Source organism: Ipomoea nil, unplaced genomic scaffold, assembly GCF_001879475.1.
Source record: "Ipomoea nil cultivar Tokyo-kokei standard unplaced genomic scaffold, Asagao_1.1 scaffold1509, whole genome shotgun sequence".
NCBI lineage: Eukaryota > Viridiplantae > Streptophyta > Magnoliopsida > Solanales > Convolvulaceae > Ipomoea > Ipomoea nil.
In genome coordinates this window covers 2,138,466-2,160,920 of record NW_017617937.1, presented here as the reverse complement: position 1 = coordinate 2,160,920, position 22,455 = coordinate 2,138,466, and the positions used below count along the sequence as shown (strand labels likewise).

The window sequence follows — 22,455 nt, the reverse complement described above, 5'->3', positions numbered from 1 at the left end:
TCAAAAAAAAGAAAAAAAAAATTGAACTAGATAATAAATACTCACAAAAACAAAAAAAGATAATATATACTCACATTATGCACTGTTAGATAGTAATTATTGAAATCCTTTCAAAGGGTTTCTAAAATTTAAAATTTCATGGTGGTAGTGTTATAACTCGAAAATAATCACAGTATATCTAATCACTATCATCAGTTAACATTGTTGATAAAGCATAGCTAATCTGTTTTTTAAACAAATTTTGTTTCGCTTCTCATTTTAATCTAGTAATACGGAATGTAACGGCATGCATGAATATTGAAAAAGTGCAACACTTGACAAAGGAGTTATCAAAATATATACTATGAAACGCTATACGTCAGACCACATAATTGAAGTGTCGAATGTATTATGTCACAGATTCAATTCTTACAAACAGACTCACAATTGAGTTCGTCGTACATGATCTTTCTAGTGCAGTTTATATTTTGTGTGTGATGTACAGATTATTATACAAAATGAAATTTATCCATTGTACACTTTCAAGTAATGATTACAGATTTCTCGTCACTAAAAAAAAGTAAAATGGCAAAAGTAATGAACTTCTTCTTCTTATTATTATTATTATTATTATTATTATTATTATTATTATTATTACTATTATTATTATTATTATTATTATTATTATTATTATTATTATTGGGTGCATCGGAGGCCCCCCGGGGAGCCCCGGTATGTAACTCTTAGTATCATGGGGCCTCTCACGTCGGCTTGGAGGAGCTCTCTAAGACCGTCAGGAGGATCTTCGAGAACAATTGTACCCCCAACTCTAATATGATCTTGACCCAAGTTGGCCAACCTATCTGCGCATATGTTCCCTTCTCTCAACATGTGGCTAATTTTGACACACGTTCCTATCTAATCAATCATTTTCTTGCCGTCAGCAATCATGATTCCCACATTTTCGTTGGTAGGAGAGTCACCGAGAGTGATCTTGACAACAACTTCAGAGTCCAGTTCAATCATTTACCCTATTCCAACCCCTCTCCATGACAAGTCGAAGACCTTCTCCTTAGCCCCCAAATCTTTGCCTAGAAGTTAGTGGTGGCCCTGATGTTCACTGTGGATCAAAAAATTCAGTCTCTCTGATGATTTCTAAGAAGCCCTCCGACATTGATAAAACCCAACCCACTTTTCCTAGCACCACCTGTGTTCAACTTAACCCATCTTATATCTAGCATAGACCACCCAATCCATTACACCTGTTTATCGTTTCGTGCGACGACAATAACATTGTTGAGGAATTTCTATTGTTAATTAAACATGTACGATATACTATTCTTAGAATATGTCAATATTATATAAAAATGAATAACTTCTCGACATCAAATTTCATTATTAGATTCAATTGACTAAGTTACTAAAATTAGATTGCAACATGTCACGATTTAGACGTGAACTTTGAGCAAACTAAATTTACATTTGTTTATTAGTCATTGGATGACATATATGATATGTCTCTAATATGTTATTGACCCATAGAATATAAAGATGTAGCCTTGTCAATTATCTTCTTTATTATTATTATTATTATTTTTTTGTGTGGTAAAAATGTACTCCTCTAAGTAATAAATTTCCTTTTAAAAAAAGAATTATGACATTCTTAAAAAAAAAAAAAGTACGGAGTACATTGTAGAGGGTTGATACAAGGATAGATGTTCCAATTCTTATAGGTGTAAATTGTAATTATTGCAATAGAAGATGGTACATATTTTAGATTTTATTTAAATTTTGTGAATTGTAATAATTTATTTAAAATTTATTATTATTATATATGTTAATCAAATGAAATCATGTATGTTTCAAAAGTCATCCACACTAAAAAAAAGAAAAAGAAGAAGAAAGTAAACGATAAATTCTTACTATTAACTTCTAATACGACTTTTCTTCAACGTATTGTATAGATTACATACATTTTAAAATATTATGTAATTGATTACATAAAATTCTTACTATTAACTTTTAATACGACTTTTGTTCAACGTATTGTATAGATTACATAAATTTTAAAATATTATGTAATTGATTACATAAAAGCGGGATTCAACTTATTGTTTAGATTACATAAATTTTATAACATTTCATTATAATCCTAATTCCTAAAGGAGAGTTCTTGTGCTCAGACAAACAATATCATCATGTATTTAATAATAAGTGAGCTCCAATAAGGACGATATTGACTCTTTGTGCTGAGGTAGATTGAAAAAGTAGATATGAACAGATACTACATTGTATAGTCAGTAATACTAAAAAAAAAAAAATGATTAGCCTCTTGTATTTCAAAAGAAAAAAAAAAAGTGTTCCAAATTCATGGAGATATGGAGAACATATTTATAAAATTGTAATTCAATTATTTTCAAAATTAGAAGGGAAAATGAAAACATTCAAACTTAACAATTTTTTTTTTCATACAATTTAATATCCAATATCTCACTTTCGTAAAACTAATCCAATTTTGGTGTTAAGGGAACTTATATGGTTTAGAGCTCTCTAACATGGTTGTATTAACAATACACTAATAACCAGCTACTCTAAACCATTGAATTAATTAACTTTAAAAAAAAAAAAAAAAAAGAATTTTATAAAACATTTCTAGTCTTTTTTTTTTTCTAGTCTAGTATTTTATAAATATGAAACACACATAATTTCTTCACTATTACCATTCATTTCAAACTAACATCTCGCATATAATTTTACGAGCCTAACTTAATCCAATTGCATCCTCCCACTTACCTAACACCTAACGCATACTTTCTCTCAACATAACATAATGAATTATGCACACAGAGTCAACAACATATTCAGTGAGACTCGATCTCATGGCTTCCCACATGAAAAAAGTCACTACATATCATCTGAGTACAAAGTGCTTGACAACTCCACCGTTCTTAATCTCACCCGGCCCTATTCATTATTATGTCACTTACCACTCATTTTATTGTTTTTATGTTTGCGGTAAATTTTAGTCGTTTTAACTAGAAATTTGTTCATACAGATTACATGTGATAAAATTAAAAACCGTGTACTAAATATAAATGTAATCCAATAATGTTATAGATCGAGGTAATCTAGTAACGACGGGACTAAAAAATAGAAACAATTTAATGAATTTTGTAAAACCTAATAAGTCCAAAAGACTAAAACAAACTCGATCCGATCCGTATTTCAAATTCTCATTCCCCTCGCGACCATTTCGTATATATTCATTCTCATCTCCACAACAACCTCATTATTATCTCTCCAACCTGCATCCTCTTTCTAGATTTTCTTCCATTCTTTTCATCTCATTTCCATACGATTCGATCGATCCATCCATCCAGTTTTATTTATATGTTTAAATTTTCTTGAAAAAGTTGCAATAATGGCGTCAACTTTAGCAGAATCATTATTTGCCCCCGTGACCTTTAGCAATCCGAAACCAGGAAGGGTTTGTTTCTCTTATGCGGCGTATGCGAAGAACATCATCGACCATCTCAAGTCGTTGGATATTCCGGTGGAGGGAGGGCTTTCCGACGCTGAAATCTCCGCCGTTGAATCCAATTTTAGTTTCAGTTTCCCGCCTGACCTCAGCTCCATCCTCCGGGAAGGGCTCCCCGTGGGCCCCGGCTTCCCCAACTGGCGATCGGCGTCGGCTCAGCAGCTCGAGGTTCAAACCAATCTGCCGATCTTAGGTTTGTGTAAGGAAATTTCGCGGCGGAAGTTTTGGATGGATTCGTGGGGGAAACGGCCGGATGATAGCGATAAGGCGGTGGTTTTGGCGAAGGGTTTTTTGAGAATGGTTCCGATTCTGGTGCCGATTTACCGGCATTTTTACATTCCTTCGGCGCCGTGTTTGGCGGGGAATCCCGTGTTTTACGTGCATGGCGGGGAGGTGAAGGTGTGGAGCTTCGACCTGGCCGGATTTTTCCAACGGGTGGAGTTCAGGCGGCGCGATGAGGCGGCTCTGCGCCTGCCTAGCCTCTCCAATCTGCTGAATGCGCCGGCGTGGGCGGCGACGGAGGCGCGGAGGATTGAGTTTTGGACGGAGGTGGTGGAGGCGGCCGGTGGCGGCGGCGATGGCGGCTTTCATGGACTGCGGCGGTGGGGCGAGGAATTGGACGGGTGTTTGGAGGAGGTGGCGCGGCGGTTGCTGAACGGCGGGTGGAAGGAGGAGGACGTGAGGGAGATGATGATGATGGACGGCGGAGATCATGATCATGATAAAACGAACGGTGAGATGATCACTGACCGGGAATGCGTGGCGTGGCACGTGAGGTCGTTATCTAAGACTTTATTGCGTGCAGGGTGGAGCACAGAAGATGTGGTGGACTCGCTTGGATCGCCGGACGATGATTTCCCTGATCTTCAACGATCTTGCTTCGACTTTCATTGTACAGCCGCCGCCGGTTTCGATTAAAACAATATAACTTCCAATCAACAATATAATCAATCCTCAAACAAACAATTTATCATCCAATTAGACTTTCTTCATCTTCAAATTACTTAACCTGGTTGTGATTCTTAGTAAATATTATGATACAGAAGAGAAGAATAGAATATTTAACTTCTTAGGTTTATTTTAGTTTTTATATATTTTTGAGGGAATTTAATCCTGGTATTTGTTTAGAAATCTACTTTCAAAGGCTGAACCCCAACCCTAAGGGCTCCTACACTCCAATCTTGGAGAATGTAAAATATTTGTTTAGAAATCTTGAAAATGGGATTGACGGATTGTAAAATATTCCAGATTATACACTGCACTTTTTACAATTTTGAAACATAAAGAGTCAATATTGTCTTTACTAAGGCTCGAAGTCACTGACATAGTACACTAGACTCTAAATTTCCTTGAATTGTTGAATTAATGTGGACAAAATATATCATTTTCTTGATTTAATGGAGCGTAAACTTCATTCCATTACTTTCTGATTTTGTTTTTTATTTTTTATTTTTTTGAATATTATTGACTCTATTACAAGGTAGTATTTGTTCTATACTTTATATGCAATCCAATGAGTCAATACCCTACCACCGAGGTTCGATCTTGTGACCTTTCCTCGAGAGTAGTCACACAGGTCCCTCAAGGGGAATCACAAAGAGGTCCCTCAAGGAGAGTCACAGAGATGTCATCTGACTTGGCTTTATTCCATTACTTAATCCTTAATTCTTGCTAATAAGAATGGCTTCGTTCCAATTTCCATTACTTAATCCTTAATTCTTGCTAATAACTGGAATTAATATATGGTTTTTAAAAAAATTGGAGGCCTTAATTTATGGGCGAAGAAATGGTCTTGGAGACATTCTCAAAGGCAGGCTATCGATGATTACACGTAAATCCAAACAAAAAAATATGCATAATGCATGGAGCCATCTAATCATCGTAAGATTTAACAAATTAGTTTTCTGGAAGAAAAAAAAAAAACAAATTAGTTATAGACAAATTACAAATAGTCCAGTCGTCACATGTGGCGAAGGACAAAGAAGATTAAGGTCAAGTGTTGCATCAGATATTCAGATCAGTTTGTTTCCGCTTTCTAAGGGGGTCATTTGGCATCTTGTGTTTGATTCCCACGCAAGATTGCATATATTCAGCTATTGTGATTGTAGTGAGATAGTTAATTTAGTAATTATAAAGTATCAAGTTTTTTATTTGAGATGATCATATGAATGATTTATATTGATTTACCTTTTTTCAGTCTTTTGTCAATTAGAGTTATAAAGGAAGTTTTATTCAAAACACACATTTAAATAATTGATGTGTTTTTTTTTCTCTCTCTAAATCAAAATTATTGCGACTTGCGAGTAGTCGTGTACGTTATATTCCTTCCACTTATGGTCTATGTCAATCTTTTTTGATGCACGATTTTCTAGTATCTCAATTAAGATTAAGATTTTATGTATCTGGATTTTGTAGATTATCAAATAAAGATTCCCGCTATAATGTGCATGATTTTACTATATTATTAAATGAATTGAGTCCAATATAAATGTCGAGACGTCGTTATTTCAAAAATAAAGTCAACGCTTTAAATTGCTTAGATTAAATTATATTTATTTAAATATTTATGTTGTTCCTCTTTTCTTTACTTTTTTTTTTTTTTTTAAGGGTGATTAGTCATTGTTTGCTTGAAAATAATTGTATTTGGTTTTTATAGTTTGTTGTAATGGCTTACTCATAGATGATTGTAATAAAAATTCATTGATTATTTGATTGTATCATCTTTCAACTATTTTGAATTGCTAAAAGTGGTAATCAACTTCTAATTAGGCCGGTTTAAGTGTTTGAATATGCATGCATTGTTAGCTAATTTAATTTAGTCATTCAATAAGTTTTCTGATAAACTATAGGGCAAAATGTTAGAAATGTATGCTTCTTCTATAGTCGGAAGATTATTTCTAGTATTAACTTCATTAATATATATTGTACACACAATTTCAACCCAAAAAAAAAAATTATATATAGATTTTTATTTTTATTTTTATTTTTTAATTTAAGAGAAAGTCCACAATAACTAAAAAGAGAAAAACTTGAATAGAAATGCTCTCTCTCAGTTAGTTACAAATCCTCCGCTATTTTGACGCTTTTTCGTTTCCGATGGCGGCACCGCCGGGGGCCGCCGAGCCCCCACCACGCACGTTCGCAGATGTTCTTTCGAAAACTTCTTCTGATCCCCCCCTACGAACACCAGGAAGATAGAAAAGGAATGCCAGCGATTTCTTTCACAGATCAAGACATACAGCAATTTTCTCAGAAATTCCGTTTTGCGCTGGTGGGTAAATTTTCTAAAGGACGTCCATCTATGGCTGAGCTTCGTAAGACTTTCGATCAGATTGGCTTTGGTGGAGCGTTCTCACTCGGTCTTCTAGATCAAAGGCATGTACTCATCAATTTTGATCTAGAGACTGACTTTCAGAGGTGTTGGCTCCGAAAATCTTGGTCAGTTCGAGGCTTCATCATGAGGATCTTTAAATGGTCACCGGACTTCAGACCAGATATAGAATCCCCAATCGTTCCTGTATGGATTGCTTTCGATGGACTTCCGGCTCACCTGCAGGATAAAAGGGCTATTTACTCGATCGCCAACCTCATAGGAACCCCGCTCAAGGTGGATTCTTCAACTCTTTTGCACAACAGACCGTCGTTGGCCAGGGTTTGTGTAGAGTTGAACGTTAGCCAAAGCCTTCCGAATCAGGTCTGGATCACAATTGGATCTTACGGTGGATTCACTCAAAAAGTAACATATGAATACATCCCACCATATTGCATGGGATGTCGAAAATTTGGGCATCTTTCGTCAGATTGTAGAAGCAACCACGTTGATGATCGCCCGCAAGAACCATATCGGGAACCCCCTAAGGATCCCCCGCAAACAATCACTCTACCTGCCCGTCAACCTCAGATTGTTCCTCCTAGAAAACGCTGGCGACCAGTTGAGAACTTGATAGCTGAACCCCAAGACAACGTTTCTGCAAATGCACCAACTGAACCAGTTTTGAATGACTCAGGGAGCTCTGCGTTACCAGAGTTCATCCCAGATGCCAACGCCTCGCTTGGGCCAGTTCTCATTGACGATCATGGTGTCCGCTCCTCATCTCGTTCAGACTCCCAGCCAGGACATCTATCGGAGGGTGATGAAGTCTCCGAAGCTCAAAGCTTCTCAAAATCCTTGCTAGAGTCATGGAAGGAAGCGAGTAAAGTTTTTGCCTCCAAGATTAGGAGATCGCGCCCGGATGACTATATAACAGTAACCAAGAAAAAGAGTCGGCCTCAGAAAGACTACTCTGCAAATACCCCCTCAGTAACCACCCGACTAGCTGCGGGGAAAATCGCTCGAGTATCCTTCTCTCACCGTCTCAAATGAATCTGCTCATCTGGAATGTTAGAGGCCTCATCACCTCACGGCGCAGGCTGAAACGAATAATTCGCCGTGAGGGCATCCATTTGGTCACAATAATTGAACCTTTTTTACCAGTTGATCGTTTGCACAGTTACATGTAAGAGTTTAACTTTGCAGGTGGCTATGCTTAAGAAAATTCAAAAATTTGGTTACTATGGAGTGATTCTTTACAAATAAATATTGACCAGGATTGTGAACAATTTATCTCTTGTACTGCTTGCTACTCCCCCTGGCAGTTTACCTTTGACTACATAGCTATCTATGCGAAGCATACTAGATTGGAACGGGCACAGCTATGAGCACAACTTGCAACAGGACTAAATGTAAACAGTCCTACTCTTATGGGCGGTGACTACAACGTGATTTCGAGCATCTCTGAGTACAGAGGCAATGCATTTCCAGACCTGGGCAGCATATCAGATTTCTCTGATTTTATTAACGATAATGGCCTACTCGACCTCGCAACAACCGAAGGTCTTTACACTTGGCACGGGGTTCGTAGCGCAGGGGCAGTTTGGAAAAGATTAGACCGCTTCTTAATGAACTCGACTTTGTGGGATTACTTCACGGGTATCCGAATTTCTGTGCTTGGTCGTACCTCATCTGATCACTCCCCCGTGCTCTTTAATGGGTCGAACAACGCTTTGACGTTTCCAAAGCAGTTCCGTTTTCAAAATATGTGGAAAACCCATCCCAACTTCTTAGATTTCGCACGGGCCAACTGGGCCGAGCCTGCAGATGGGGGTGGCATGCGTGCTTTGGCCTTCAAGCTTAAACGCCTTAAACAAGCCCTACAATCGTGGAACAAAGAGGTTTTCGGGAATGTTTTTGACCGGGTTCGTAATTTGGAGACTGCTGTGACAGAAGCAGAAGGACTTTATGAGGACTCTCCATCAGCTGAAAACAGAACCTCCCTCCATAAGCTCCAAGCAAACCTCTTGCTTGCTCTCAAACAGGAAAATGCCTACTGGAAGCAGAAAGCACAGATCAAATGGCTTAGGGAGGGGGATGCGAACACGCGTTTCTTTCATGCGATGGTTAAATATCGACATCGAAGGCAGGCCATTTACTCCATCAAGGATAGCTCGGGTTCTATTTTGTCGACCCCTGAGGCAATTCAAGCGGAGGCAGTCCAGTACTACTCCAGCCTATTCACGGCCGAAAATTGCCCCGGTATGGATTCCCTTTTGATGTGTCTTCCGCCTTGCTTGGAAAATTCAGATGTGATCGCTTTGACCTCGCCGATATCGCGGGAAGAGGTTAAAAAGGCCGTGTGGATGCTCGACCCTGACAGTGCAGCCGGTCCGGATGGGTTTCATGGATCCTTTTTCAGACACTGTTGGGAATTTATCCATGAAGATGTTTATCAAGCAACTTTGGACTTCTTTGCAGGCGTTCCGATTCCACGAGGACTAGCCAGTGCACAAATAGTGCTAATTCCCAAAAGGAATAATCCAGACACGTTTGCGGACTTTAGGCCGATTTATCTTTGCACCTTCATCAGCAAAGTTTTTACTAGGATCCTTGCAAGCCGTCTGAGTCCCATTTTGCCGAAGCTAATCTCGAGTAAGCAGGCTGGTTTTGTTAAAGGGCGCAGTATACATGACAATGTTTTGCTAGCCTTTGAGCTCCTGCAATATATTGATAAGAGATGCCGGGGCTCAAATGTTGTAGTTAAGTTGGACATGATGAAGGCTTTCGACCGGGTCTCGTGGCCTTTTTTAAAGGCAGCCCTTATCAGGTTTGGATTCCCACCCGGGTTTATCGGATTAGTCTTGAACAACCTGGAAGCTACAAGGTTATCCGTCTTGGTCAACGGGGTCAGCTGTGGCTTCTTTCAACCGACAAGGGGTGTAAAACAAGGGGATCCGCTATCACCCCTTCTTTTCATACTTGCTTCGGAGGCTTTGTCACGTTCGCTGGTTCTAAAAGTGGGTACAGGATTGATTTCCCCATATTCCTCGGGTTGCAGTGTCCATTAATCTCCCACTTGGCCTTCGCAGATGACATCATCATCCTAGTTAATGGCTCATCGAATTCGTTAAAGGAGTTATCGAAGCTCTTGAAGGATTATCAGGCAGGGTCCGGTCAGAAAATCAACTACAACAAAAGCTTTTTTGTAACTTCTAAGCACTGCTCTAGCCAAAGGACCGCGACAATGTCACGGTTACTAGGCATGCAACGTTCCTCTTTGTCGTTTCGCTACTTGGGAGTGAACTTGTTTAAAGGGCGCAACAGGCCATGCTATTACCAGCATCTCCTAGAGAAGGTGGACAGGAAACTAGCAGGTTGGCAGCGAAAGCTTCTATCACCCGGGGGCCGTCTTACTCTAATAAAGCATGTCTTATCTTTGATCCCACAATACACGATGGCTTATTTACTCCTTCCTCGCTAAACAGAAAAGGCTTTGGAATCTAAATTCGCCCGGTTCTTCTGGGGAACCTGTGATGGCCGCCCGAAAAGGCACTAGGCTTCATGGGGTAATATTTCCTTGCCTACGGTCGAGGGAAGCCTTGGAGTCCGAAATCTGCACACCATACAACAAGCTTATTCGGCCAAGATCTACTACAGCTTCTTGTTGGGGGGGAAGTCTCTAGAGCAAGTTCATGACTGCTCGTTACCCAGATGAAAACGTGAGGGCTTCAGATTCGTTAATACGGCGCAGGATGTGGACCATGAAAGCCTTTGTGGAGGATAATCTCGTGTCATTTGCAGAATCCATAATCTGGGCTCCATCTACATATGGGGACTTCACTCTGTCCTCAGCCTACGATTTTTTGCGACCGAAGAGGGGACGTTGTCTTTCGTCGGCCAGCATTTGGGGAAGGTTTATTCCATCTAAAATCTCAGTTTTTATGTGGAAGCTACTGAGGAGGCTCCTGCCTTTCCCTGATGTCATTGAGAGATTTGGTTACTGTGTGCCTTCTGTTTGTCCGTTTTGTGTTGCTGCAAGTGCAAGCCTGGAGCATTGTCTGTTTGGCTGTAACGAAGCACAGAGAGTGTGGACTTTTTTCAGCAGATTATCCGGATTAAATATGGGCAACTCATCCACCATTCGTACTGCCTGTCATGCATGGTGGCTCCTGGCTGCTCCAGATTCCGCGGTGGGAAGCTTTTCATGCTTGTTGCCTTGCCTTATTCTCTGGTTCTTATGGGTGGCATACACAGATTGCCTCTACAATGGGTCTAGGTACTCGTCTTCAGAAGTTATTAGGAAGATCAAAAGGGAATCCTATCTCATCTCCTTAGCCTGTCCACCTCGCAACATGGGAGCATTTGGATTTTGTCTTCAAGCTGAAGGCTTGATTACAAGATTTGCTATCCCTCCGCGGCGTATGACACAGTGGGTCAAGTGGTTAGCGCCACCATCAGGACGTCTTAAACTTAACACCGATGCTCTCCTTTCATCAGTTGGTGCGGCGGGTGGGGCATGTCTTCGAGACTCTCGGGGCCTGTTGGTTGCTGGAATCTGCTTCCGTTTGGATGTCTCTTCCGCTCTTGAGGCTGAAGTGCTAGCTCTGCGAAAAGTCCTACAATGGTGCGACACTATGGTGTTACGGCCATATATCATTGAAGTAGACTCTCTTCAGCTTGTCCGTTTGGCCTCCTCTTCGGACGCGATGCCATGGAAACTCCAAGAAGCTATGTTTTACATCCGGACGTACGTTGCGGCTTGGGGTGCAGTGATTAAACATGCTTATCGGGAAGCAAACAGCGTAGCAGATCCCTTGCGGCAGAAGGCTTGGTCGCTAATACTCCCTGGATCTTTCGCTCCTTTAATGCTTTGCCTACCAAAGCCAAATTGGCTCTCTTGTATGATTACAGGGGGTTTGCTGCCCGCCGAACTATTCCTCAATAAACGATTCTTTGCTTAAAAAAAAAAAAAAAAAAAAAAAAAAAAAGTCCACAATAACTAGTCGAATGTGTGTTCTAGGTGAAGGTTATCATGTGATCCTAATTGATAAAGGACCACAATAAGATAAAGCTGCCTAAGTTATCCTTACCCCCAGAGCTGATTGTCAAATTAAAAAGGTACAACTTTGATGAAACATTTAATTTGAAACTTTATACTTATCAAACTAGTTATTTGACTAACCAGTTGGTTGGCGTGAGTGATCGTGCACTTTTGTCCCCTAACCAATCTGACCAGCACTTTGCCCCTTAATTAGGTCGGCCCATAAAGTTAACTAAAAATGTTTCTTCTATTAAACAGTCACTAAAACCTTGAATAAGATCATAAACAACTCATGACAACTATCGTAACAAAACGAAACGGATAATAAGAGCTTCATACAAAGAATTCAAAGACATCAAAAGTGTAACTTAGTTCTTTTGTGCAATGTTATAAGCTATAATAATTATACAATGTGGCTTGACACTGCCTAGCAAGCAGCATATATTGTATTTACCATTTTAGAGTAAGGGGTGAGGAAAAGAATACAGGACTTACAACTACAGCCTTCAAGTGAATAAACTTCATCTTTTACTCCTTGGCCGCTGCATCTTCTTCGTTGTTTCCTTCGCTTCCTGTCTCTGGCAATGTCTCAACGTCTGTACGGGCATCTTTCTCTTCTCGAGGAATTGAATTGGATGATTCATCTTGGTTGTGTTGTACATCATCTTGAGTGGAGTTTTGGGCTGAATCTTCGTTTTGGGAGCTTGAAGAATCTGTTTTGTTTTCGTCGTCATTTGAGGGTTTAACTGATTCTTCAGAACCAGAATTTGGGTCTGACTGCTCGGTTGATGAGGCCTCGCCACTCTCTTTCCCCACAGTTGAGCCTGTGTCGTCACTTTCAGCTGAAGTAGTTGAATCTGAATCTGAATCGGAGTTTTCTTTAGTGGAAGCATTGGTGTTTTTCTCAGTTTGTTGTGGAGAGGTTTCTGAGCTATCCCCGCCAGGAACGACTTCTTGAATTGAGTTATCGTGTTCTTGCTGCTGTTGATTACCCTCTGAATGGACAGATCCATTTTCAGCTTGGGTAGAGTTATCATTCTCTTGCTGCTGTTCATTGGTTTCTGTTTTTGGTTCTGTAGAGTTGGAATTGTCGTCTGAATTGGAAGTATTTCCAGTGGCTTCAGTGTTATTTTCTGCATTGGTGTTTCCTTCTGTGGAATCTGAGCCTGACTCGTTCTGGCTTCTATTCTCCTCGGGTTCGTTTTTTTCCTCATTACCTTTTTCAGTTTCGCTTTCATTTTGGGAGGCCTGAACCACATTATCTGATGCACTCTCTACATTTTCTGCTTCGCCTTCTTTGTTGACCTCATTTTTTTCTTCGACATCTCCATTTTTCGTTTCTTCACTCTCCCCGGCATGGCTTTCATTATTTTCCTCAACATGAACTTCCTTCTCTTCACCTCCGTTTTCGTTTGTCTCCTCACTTGCATTCTCATCTTTGCTTCCCGAATTTTCTTCTTCACTACCGTTTTCCTCTTTAGCCTCTTTCACAGTCCCATCTTCATTTCCAATCTCATTATTCTCCTGAGTCACTTCTTGGATATCGTTTTCAGCCCTCTCTTTCTCTCCGTCTTCTTGTTCTGTGTTCCTCTCACCCTCGCTTCCACTTTGCTCTTCTCTATCGCCATCTTGCCTGTTCTCCTCTGAAGTTTCCTTCTCCTCCATACTACCATCTTTAGCAACTTCACCATTCTCCTGGCTCTCCACCTCCGAATTATCTTCTGCTTTTGCATCTCCTTCATTGCTGTTTTCTTCCATCTCTTTCCCTCCTCCATCACCTCCTTGCTCAAGCTCGGTAGAATTACTCTCATCACCAAAACTCTTGCTCTCCTCTTCGTCTGGCTCCTCGTTCTTCACATCTTCATTACTTTCCTCCTCCATTTGAGGTTCCAGGTCCTTACGCCCCAACTTGAGGAAGCTATTCCCACTCTCGACCTCCTCAGAGAGCCTCGTTGTTTCTAAGGCTGCTTTCTTATCGCGGGAGTGCTGGACTTGGTAAAGCAGCCAAATGCAAACGCCTACCAGTACACATATCTGAAGAGCATGCTTCACCTTGAAGCCTTTGCTTTTCTGGTTCCTCAACATGATGACTTCTTCGAATCCTAACTACGTGGCAACGTTGAATCTGCCTTCTGGAGAAGCTTCAGCTCTCTGCAAGCTCTTCATGGTCCAATAAAAGCGCAGATCGATTACATCATGGCAAACAGAAAAAAGGCACATACCAGATGCTTCAATGTAATGCAGAAATGAAACGAAAACCAAAGTGGATAACTGAGAGGCAACAAATGTAAACACAAAGATGTTTGGACAGAAAGAAGATCAAGAACATATCAATAGGGAACTTGAGAACTTGACACATCAAATCCAAACAAAACCAACATGGGCAACCCCAACCAAGTTCATCAAACTATTGATTTGGTAACTAAAAAGTTACAGTCTTCTTGATTTGAGCCGATCAGATATAGTCAATCCATACTGGTTTACCTCCTTGTGGTTCTTTGCCAGTTAGGGTCACAAGGCGGGTTTACATAGTGAATTTCTCTCCATCACTTGAGAGAAAATGGAAAACTGGAGAATTGAACTACCAGCAATGAGAAGAAGGTACAGGACAGTATGGGAAGGGAATATCTGAAGTTTGACAGAACAACTACCTATCCGGCTATCTCAACCAGATCCAACTAGTTATAACAGTTAGGAGACAATTAGAAAAAACATTAAAACTTGGTCGACCAAGAAATCTGATGATCTCATTCCAGATATCAACAAGCAAGCAGCCAACCATCTAATCCAAAGAAAAAGCAAATCATACATGAAACAGAAACAGGGAAAAGATTTAATCTTTTAGAGGAAAGTGGAAGCAATGCCTAGTATCCGCAATAAACATGGCAAAAATCACAAAATTCCCTAAATTTATCACAAAAAATCAATCCAATCATCCACACACACTGGAGTTAAAACACTTAAACCAAACAAATCAACATCTTCCCTATTAGAACAATACCTGCAAGCATTAACCAGATAAAAAAGCAACCATGGGGAATTCTCAACAATGCAAAAGAGACACAGAAAGTTGGAGAAAAGCAAGGCATACCATAAACACGATGAAGCAAGCCTTTTGGATCCCTTGTTTCAGTGATGCAGAAAGTAGCCTCTTTTATACTAGTTTAAGCCCATAATTACACTTGAAGAAAAGGTACACTCTCAATCAAGAACCTTAATAGCAAATAAGCAGTGGTAATGCAATATTACACCAATGTGGGCTCTAGTTATAGACAGTGCTAAACATGTAGTGCGGAAATGGTTTGTCGGTGGGATTGTGGGAAGTAGATTTTCGGAGTAGATCTGCTTGAGTGTCCCTCTCACTCTCTGTAAATATGGATGGTGTACAGACAAATGCATTCAAGATTTCAAGATTCGATTTTTTTCTATTTTAGAGTGTTTTGTGTTTTTGAACGCGCTTTAGCGCGCGTATTCCTTAGATTCTGTTGGCGGCACCTCAACGATGTCGTATACTCGTATTTATGCGTATCACGGCTAGTACGACGACGTCGTACGCATAGAAATAAACAAAGGCTTTTATTATTATTATTATTAAAACCGATCAATTATTAACAATTTAAATTGATTTACTTTATTGATGTTTTTATTATGTTTATTACTATTTTTTTTTTAATATTACTTGTTATAAATATTATTGTAGACATTATTATCCATGTTGTAACAGCTACGTTGTAACTGATGTACTTATTTCTATTTAGTACATATTTATTCTTACTTTGTATATATATCTTGCCATAAGAATGGCTAAGTATGAATGAGAATACCTGTCTTCACTCTCTATTCTCTTGTATTCCTTCTTATCCGATCCTTACTTGCATTTTCTTTATTTAACACGTTATCAGCACTTTGCTCTACCTAATGTCGTTTTGCAATCAATCCCTCCGCCCTAGCTATCCTCTCTATACCGTAGACTATTTTATCGATCATTCGGTTCGGCCGATAGAACCCGCTCGGTGTCGTCGATGCCGCTGTGAGTACCGAATAGACGGAACAAGTGGATGCCGATATGAGAAGGAGATTAGATCGAATGCGTTTAGTTGTACTCTTTGCGGAGCCATGGATTGGTTTTGATTTCCTTCACCGTGATGCTAGTCTCCGAATTGGTGTCGAGAAGGCGAGATAGTAAATTTAATTCCGGTGTTCTTCGCGAAAATTCTCAGGCTACGTCAAATGGCCAAAATCCGATAATCAGATGGTAAGTCTGAGGTCGTCTCTTCATCGCGACCAATTGAGGCGAGAGATGACGTGTGTTGCGGAGATGTCTCGGCCATCCGATCGGAAAGCTCTGCGTGCCCCTCGACTTCTCCGTCCGGAAAGCCTATGAACAGATATTACATTATGAAAGCTCTGCATGTCATTTATGATAGTCACATTGTACTCCAGTAGTAGTGCATGACAAAAACTTGGGTCCGTTTGAATGTCATTGTTTGTTTTTTTTTTTTTTTTTTTTTTTTTTTTTGAATGTCATTGGTTTTTTTTTTTTTTTTTTTTTTTGAAATATATCAAAAATTTGGGTCCGTTTACTAACAGAAAGCTGTTATCTGTTTTATGTTTTTCAGTCTATGTTTTCTGTTTAGAAAACTTATTTATTAACAAAAAACTGTTATATGTTTTTGTTTTTTAATTTTTCATTTTCACCTTTAATTTAGTTTAGATAATATTAATATTTTTTGAGCTAATATTTAAAAATTTTTTTTTTTGGATATATTCATTAGAATGACGTGAATATGTATATGTATATGTAACTTTTACTTTGAATTCTAATATATGTGAGATTTCAATACTCGATATTTGGACCGAACTTATATTATGATGTAACTTAATTAAAAATATTCAAACTAATAATCCATTGAGTTCAATCAAAATCTAAAACATTATATATAATTTAATTATTAATTTTGATAATGTAAATAATGTCTTACTTTAACAGGGCGTTTGGTTGGAAGGGGGAATTATGTGGGAAATGAATTGTAATTCCATGGGAGTTGAATTACTGAGAATAAAGTGGGAATTTAAATTCCAGTTTTTGGTTGACAGGAATAGAATTACTGGAAATTTCAATCCAATGTTTGGTATACATGGGAATTGAAAGGGAATAAGTAGTATAAAGTCAAAAATGTCCATTATTGTTGTTAGACATTAATTTTAAGTTAAAAAAGGAAGGGGTAATGTTGACTCATCATTATCTTTTTTTCCCAAGAATTAAAATACTATGGGGGACATGGGATTTTAATTCCATGAAAATGGGGGAATTGCAATTCCATGGAATTTCAATTCTCTCCAACCAAACTACGGAATTTAATGACCTTTGGAATTAGGTAGGAATTAAGTGGGAAGGGAATTTAAAATCCCTCCAACCAAACACCCTGTAAAGTGTAAGCAAATAAATTATGTTTAAATAAGTAAATTAAGTAGAAAAGATAGACCAAGACTATGTGGTCTAATGGTACCCGAGTTGGACTTCCATTTGGAAGGTTATGAGTTCAAGCCTCAATGGAGGTGTTATTGGTTCTTTGTGTTTCAGTAGTTTGAGAAAGTATATGAAAAAAGTAGAAAAGATAGAAGATAGTAATAAATAAAATAAGATGATAATGAATGTAATCATAGTAATATGGTTATGATTTTGTTTTTCATTTCGAAAACAGTTTTAAGTGTGTTCCAGTTTTTTAGAAATATTCAGAAATTATTTTCAGTTTTCAAAATAGAAAATTGTCTTAGTAAACATGTTTTCTGTTTCCTATTTTTCAATTTCTGGAAATTTTTAGAAATTTCCAATTACTGAATTTTAAATCTTCCCTACTTGATAATGTGTTTGGTCATTGAGCTATTTTTTTAATGTAATATCTGTTCATAGCTACTTGACTTATTATTTGAAAGAGTCACTTCGTACACTAGACTATAAAGCTATTGACTTAGTAGGGAGAACCTAGACCTCCCACATAAGGGAACCATCCGATACTAGTATACAATAAGCCACTTGTGCTTATTAGTTTTTATTAATGTGAATTAATTAAGGTCACAAGCCAAGATACCCTGTGACAATAATTTTTTTTAAAATCTTTTTTTTTTTTAAAAAGAGGCTATATCGTAGCCACGTGTGCTTTGTTTTAGGGTAGCTAGCTTATATCACAGTCGGTGATTCTCGTCATCCCTTTCCAATTTCACCGTTTCTCTAGGGTTTCGCGAACTGTTATTTGAGTTTAGAATCAACTCGTCGGCGTTAAAGAGTCGATTCTTCATCGGAGCATAATTGTTTGATTCATAACGATGGCCTCGAAGCTTCTAGCCGCCGTTTTCCGCCGCTCGTTTGATAAACCCTACGCCATTCTCCGCCCTTTTTCGACCTCTGCTGCGGCGGCGGCGGGAGTAGAGCCCTATGAGGAAGAAACAGCTGGAGTCACCATGAAAGGAGTGAAGATCTCCGGAAGACCTCTCTACCTGGATATGCAGGCCACTTCTCCGGTGGATCCGCGTGTGCTTGACGCCATGCTCCCTTATTATCTCTCGCGATTCGGGAACCCTCACTCTCGGACTCACCTCTACGGCTGGGAATCGGACCAGGCCGTCGAGACGGCCCGGGCGCAAGTTGCGACCCTAATTAACGCTTCTCCGAAGGAGATTATCTTCACTTCCGGTGCTACTGAATCCAATAACATCTCCGTTAAAGGCGTTCTGCATTTCTACAGGGAGAAGAAGCGCCACGTCATCACCACACAGACTGAGCACAAGTGCGTACTTGATTCGTGCCGCCATCTGCAGCAAGAGGGCTTTGATGTTACTTACCTTCCCGTTGAACCCGACGGGCTTATTAACCTAGACAAGCTCAGGGCGGCGATTCGGCCCGACACAGGCCTGGTTTCGGTCATGATGGTGAATAACGAGATTGGGGTTATTCAACCCGTTGAGGAAATCGGAAAAATTTGCAAAGAATTCAATGTGCCTTTCCATACCGATGCGGCCCAAGCTCTGGGGAAGATTCCAATCGATGTAGACAAGATGAATATAAGTTTGATGTCGTTAAGCGGGCACAAAATCTACGGGCCTAAAGGTGTTGGAGCTCTGTATATGAGGCGTAGACCGAGGATTCGGGTTGAGCCCCAGATGAATGGGGGTGGACAGGAGAGAGGGATTAGGAGCGGGACAGTGCCCACTCCATTAGTAGTGGGGTTTGGAGCAGCCTGTGAGTTATCCATGAAGGAAATGGAGTATGATGATAAGAGGATCAAGGCTTTGCAGGAGAGGCTGCTGAATGGGATAAGGGCTAAGCTTGATGGAGTAGTGGTGAATGGGAGTGTAGAAAGGCGTTATGCAGGGAACTTGAATCTGTCCTTTGCTTATGTTGAAGGCGAGAGCTTGTTGATGGGACTGAAGGAGGTTGCAGTGTCGAGTGGGAGTGCTTGCACCAGTGCAAGCTTGGAGCCCTCTTATGTGTTGAGGGCATTGGGGGTTGAAGAAGACATGGCGCACACCTCGATTAGATATGGAATTGGGAGGTTCACTACTGAGGAAGAGATTGATAGAGCGGTGGGGCTTACAGTGCGCCAAGTCGAGAAATTGAGGGAAATGAGCCCCCTTTATGAGATGGTTAAGGAGGGTATTGACATTAAGAGTATCGAATGGTCACAACACTGAATGGTTGCATTCTTTGGGCATTTTCTGCTACTGACTATGATTAACCAGAGATGAACATGCTAGGTGAGGTTGCAGATCAGGCATAGTGACTGCAAGCAATCAAGGTTTTGTCCAAGAATGCGCATTACATGCTTACTTGTTACACGCATTAGTGTCATTCTGCAGGATAAATATTGCAAGTGAATTGGTATTTATTTATATATGTTGAGATTGTATGTCTCTGTTATTTGTACCCCTCTCCCTTGCCATACAGATGGAAAAGCATACATTGATGTTTTAAGATTTTGGGTGTGCAAATTTTCATAGCTCTGTATACGAAACAGATTTGGTATGTATTTGCTAATTTATATGTTGGTTAGCAATTTTCTTTAAATGTCTTCTGGATAGACAAGTTTTTGACTTGGGCAATGGCAGATAAGCAGTCTAAAGGTCAGTTTAATAAAGCATTTACTTTCTGTGATTTTGTATACCCAATATTACATTCTCTTATCTCTAAAGTTTGATTTCCTGTTGGAGCTAGTTATGACTAACCTAAGCTGGTTTACATGTTATAGTTCTTTGTTGGTTAGCGTCATAAAGCTACTTTCTTGGATAACGTTGGTTTACCGAATCAAGATTAGAGCATATTACATGAAGAATGAGTTAGACAACATTGCATGTGATGGGTACAAAGGTTTATGGGGTTAATATATATGACTATAATTACTTGAGTTGCAAATAGTAGTTAGAAAGTAATCCGTACTCATTACTTAACCAAAGTTGGGATTGAAAAATATCTTCATTTTTTTTTTTTTTGGGTTTTTTGAATAATGAAACTGCTACATGTCCTTTTTACTCTTCTTATCTTTTTTGGCTTCCCGTTGGATTTCTTCTTTCTCTACTCCCACGGAAATGATTCGTTGCGTTTAAAAGTTTATGAAGTTAGGTGGGTGGGTGGGTGGGTCCCTGGAGTTGACAATCTTAGCCATGGCTGATTTTGAGATGATCGTTAGGGACTTGGGGTTAACGGGCGAAAATTAGTTGATGGCTCATGGCTTGCCGCCTCGGGTTGCAGCACAACAATGGCAGATGGGGGCCCTACATGTCCACCTTAATCTTTGACATACCACTCAACGTGCCTCCTCAATCCTCAACATCGTCGCCGCCATTGAAGCCTCTTTACCTCAATGCTTCCATGATTCGCAGATGATTTTAAATATGTTGTGTAAGAGAAAATTTCAATTTTGGTCATACGATTATAGGGGCCTTGTTAATTTCAACACCTAACTTTTAAAAATATCAATTCAGTACCTTGAGTATGTAATTTTTTTCAATTTTGGTCATTCCGACTAATTTACCGGTCAAATTCGATCGGAAAAAATAATAGGCACAAAACTGAGAGGCAAATGAGTCTTTTCATGCTCTGCTCCTAATTGAATATGATCTGGACAATGTTGTTGCCGGAATCTCCATCAACGAGCTCCGAAATCGCGTGCTTTATGAATTGGTGCTGCTCGAGAAGATTGGTGGCGAGGAAAATCTCGCCGCAGAGGGTACAGGGGTAGATATTGTTCCGGAGAGGGATGTTGGGTTGGTCGGAGTAGATATCGGAAAGAGGATCAGGGGAGAGCTTGTCCGGCGAGGCTAGCGGGATAACGATGGGTTTCGTCAGGGATCTAGAGGAGGAACACGGCGACGGGATTGACGGGTGGCGGCGCAGCTGAAGAATCTCTTAGCGAAGGACCAAGACGCAAAAACAGCTTCTCACGGGATGATGATGATGATGATGATGATGATGATGATGATGATGATGAGATCGACATTTCTCCCTAAGCTTTCTGTAAAGCAGAGCATGCGGCCCTCAAAATGCGTTGGATCAGCACCCTTCGTGCCCGCTTCGTCCACGCCGTCGAGCTCTTCGGTGGCCATGAAAGTGGATTTTTACTCTATCCAATTCCGAACCAAAAATCCGTAATGGCCAAGAAATCGAAGAAACTACACGACAAAGAAAGCGAAAAAGTTACCCCAAACTCTGATTCATCCAGCATTTTCCAACACCAGTTTGGAGAAGTCTCGGCGAATGCTACCACCGCATCGATCTTCTCCGACGACAATCCATTTCGAAGGAAGCCTATTAGCAGGTCTCATATTGCCCAACAGGAAAATTACAAAAATGTAAGTCAGGTAACAGATTTTATCTTGTCTGGGTCCATAGGGTGTGTGGTTATATGCGTTAAGAAGAAGAAGAGGAAACCTTTCTGTTTCGGTCGGAACTTTGCCGCGGCTGGTCAGGGCGGTCGTGGTCGGCACGGCGAAGGAGGAGGAGAAGATGAAGCAGTCGAGATGAAAAGACTCATTTGCCCCTCAGTTTTGTGCCTATTATTTTTTCCGGTCGAAATTGACCGGTAAATTGGTCGGAATGACCAAAATTGAGAAAAATTACATACTCAAGGTACTGAATTGATATTTTTGAAAGTTAGGTGTTGAAATTAACAAGGCCCCTATAGTTGTATGACCAAAATTGAAATTTTCTCGGTTGTGTAATCTTGAATGACTTATAACGGGCAAGGACCGAGGGATAGGTAAAGCTTAAATGAATCAATATCTACTATCTATCTACTATATATACATATATATATATATTTGTATATATATATATATATATATATATATATATATATATATATACTAATAAGAGCCCAAGAGAGTTAGGCCTATAATGAGTAGAAAAAATGGCGGTCACAGATTTTAATCAAATGAATGGCTCAGATTGATTAAAAGATTGATCAGATTTAAATTTTACACTAAAATTTCTTAAAATACCCACACACCGTTACTAATTCCGTTAAAATTTTAAGAATTGCCGTTAGTTCACCGTTAACTTACTCATTGATTTCAATAAAAAAAAAAGTC

The 22,455-nt window shown here is 39.6% G+C and overlaps 2 protein-coding genes and 1 long non-coding RNA gene across 4 annotated transcripts; 1 reads left to right on the top strand and 2 right to left on the bottom strand.

Moving 5' to 3' along the window:
- Positions 1-2,127: 2,127 nt before the first annotated feature.
- On the bottom strand, positions 2,128-21,679 carry LOC109189022. Its single transcript, XR_002055528.1, has 3 exons — positions 21,567-21,679; positions 6,579-6,583; positions 2,128-2,138 (listed from the first exon to the last, which is right to left on the bottom strand). It is a non-coding gene; the product is annotated as an uncharacterized LOC109189022 (long non-coding RNA).
- Positions 12,177-15,380, bottom strand: LOC109189019 (uncharacterized protein DDB_G0290685-like). 2 transcript variants are annotated; one of them, XM_019339708.1, is made up of 2 exons: positions 14,963-15,380; positions 12,177-14,020 (listed from the first exon to the last, which is right to left on the bottom strand). In XM_019339708.1, the coding sequence occupies exon 2, from the start codon at positions 13,954-13,956 to the stop codon at positions 12,400-12,402; it is 1,557 nt and encodes a 518-aa protein (XP_019195253.1). In that variant the 5' UTR covers positions 13,957-14,020; positions 14,963-15,380; the 3' UTR covers positions 12,177-12,399. The 2 variants fall into 2 exon arrangements, with proteins under 2 accessions (XP_019195253.1, XP_019195252.1); XM_019339707.1 differs by having other exon boundaries at positions 12,177-14,031; positions 14,963-15,379.
- Positions 18,036-20,023, top strand: LOC109189021 (cysteine desulfurase, mitochondrial-like). The gene has a single exon (XM_019339709.1). It carries the CDS (start codon positions 18,199-18,201, stop codon positions 19,561-19,563), a length of 1,365 nt encoding a protein of 454 aa, XP_019195254.1. The 5' UTR covers positions 18,036-18,198; the 3' UTR covers positions 19,564-20,023.
- Positions 21,680-22,455: the final 776 nt, after the last annotated feature.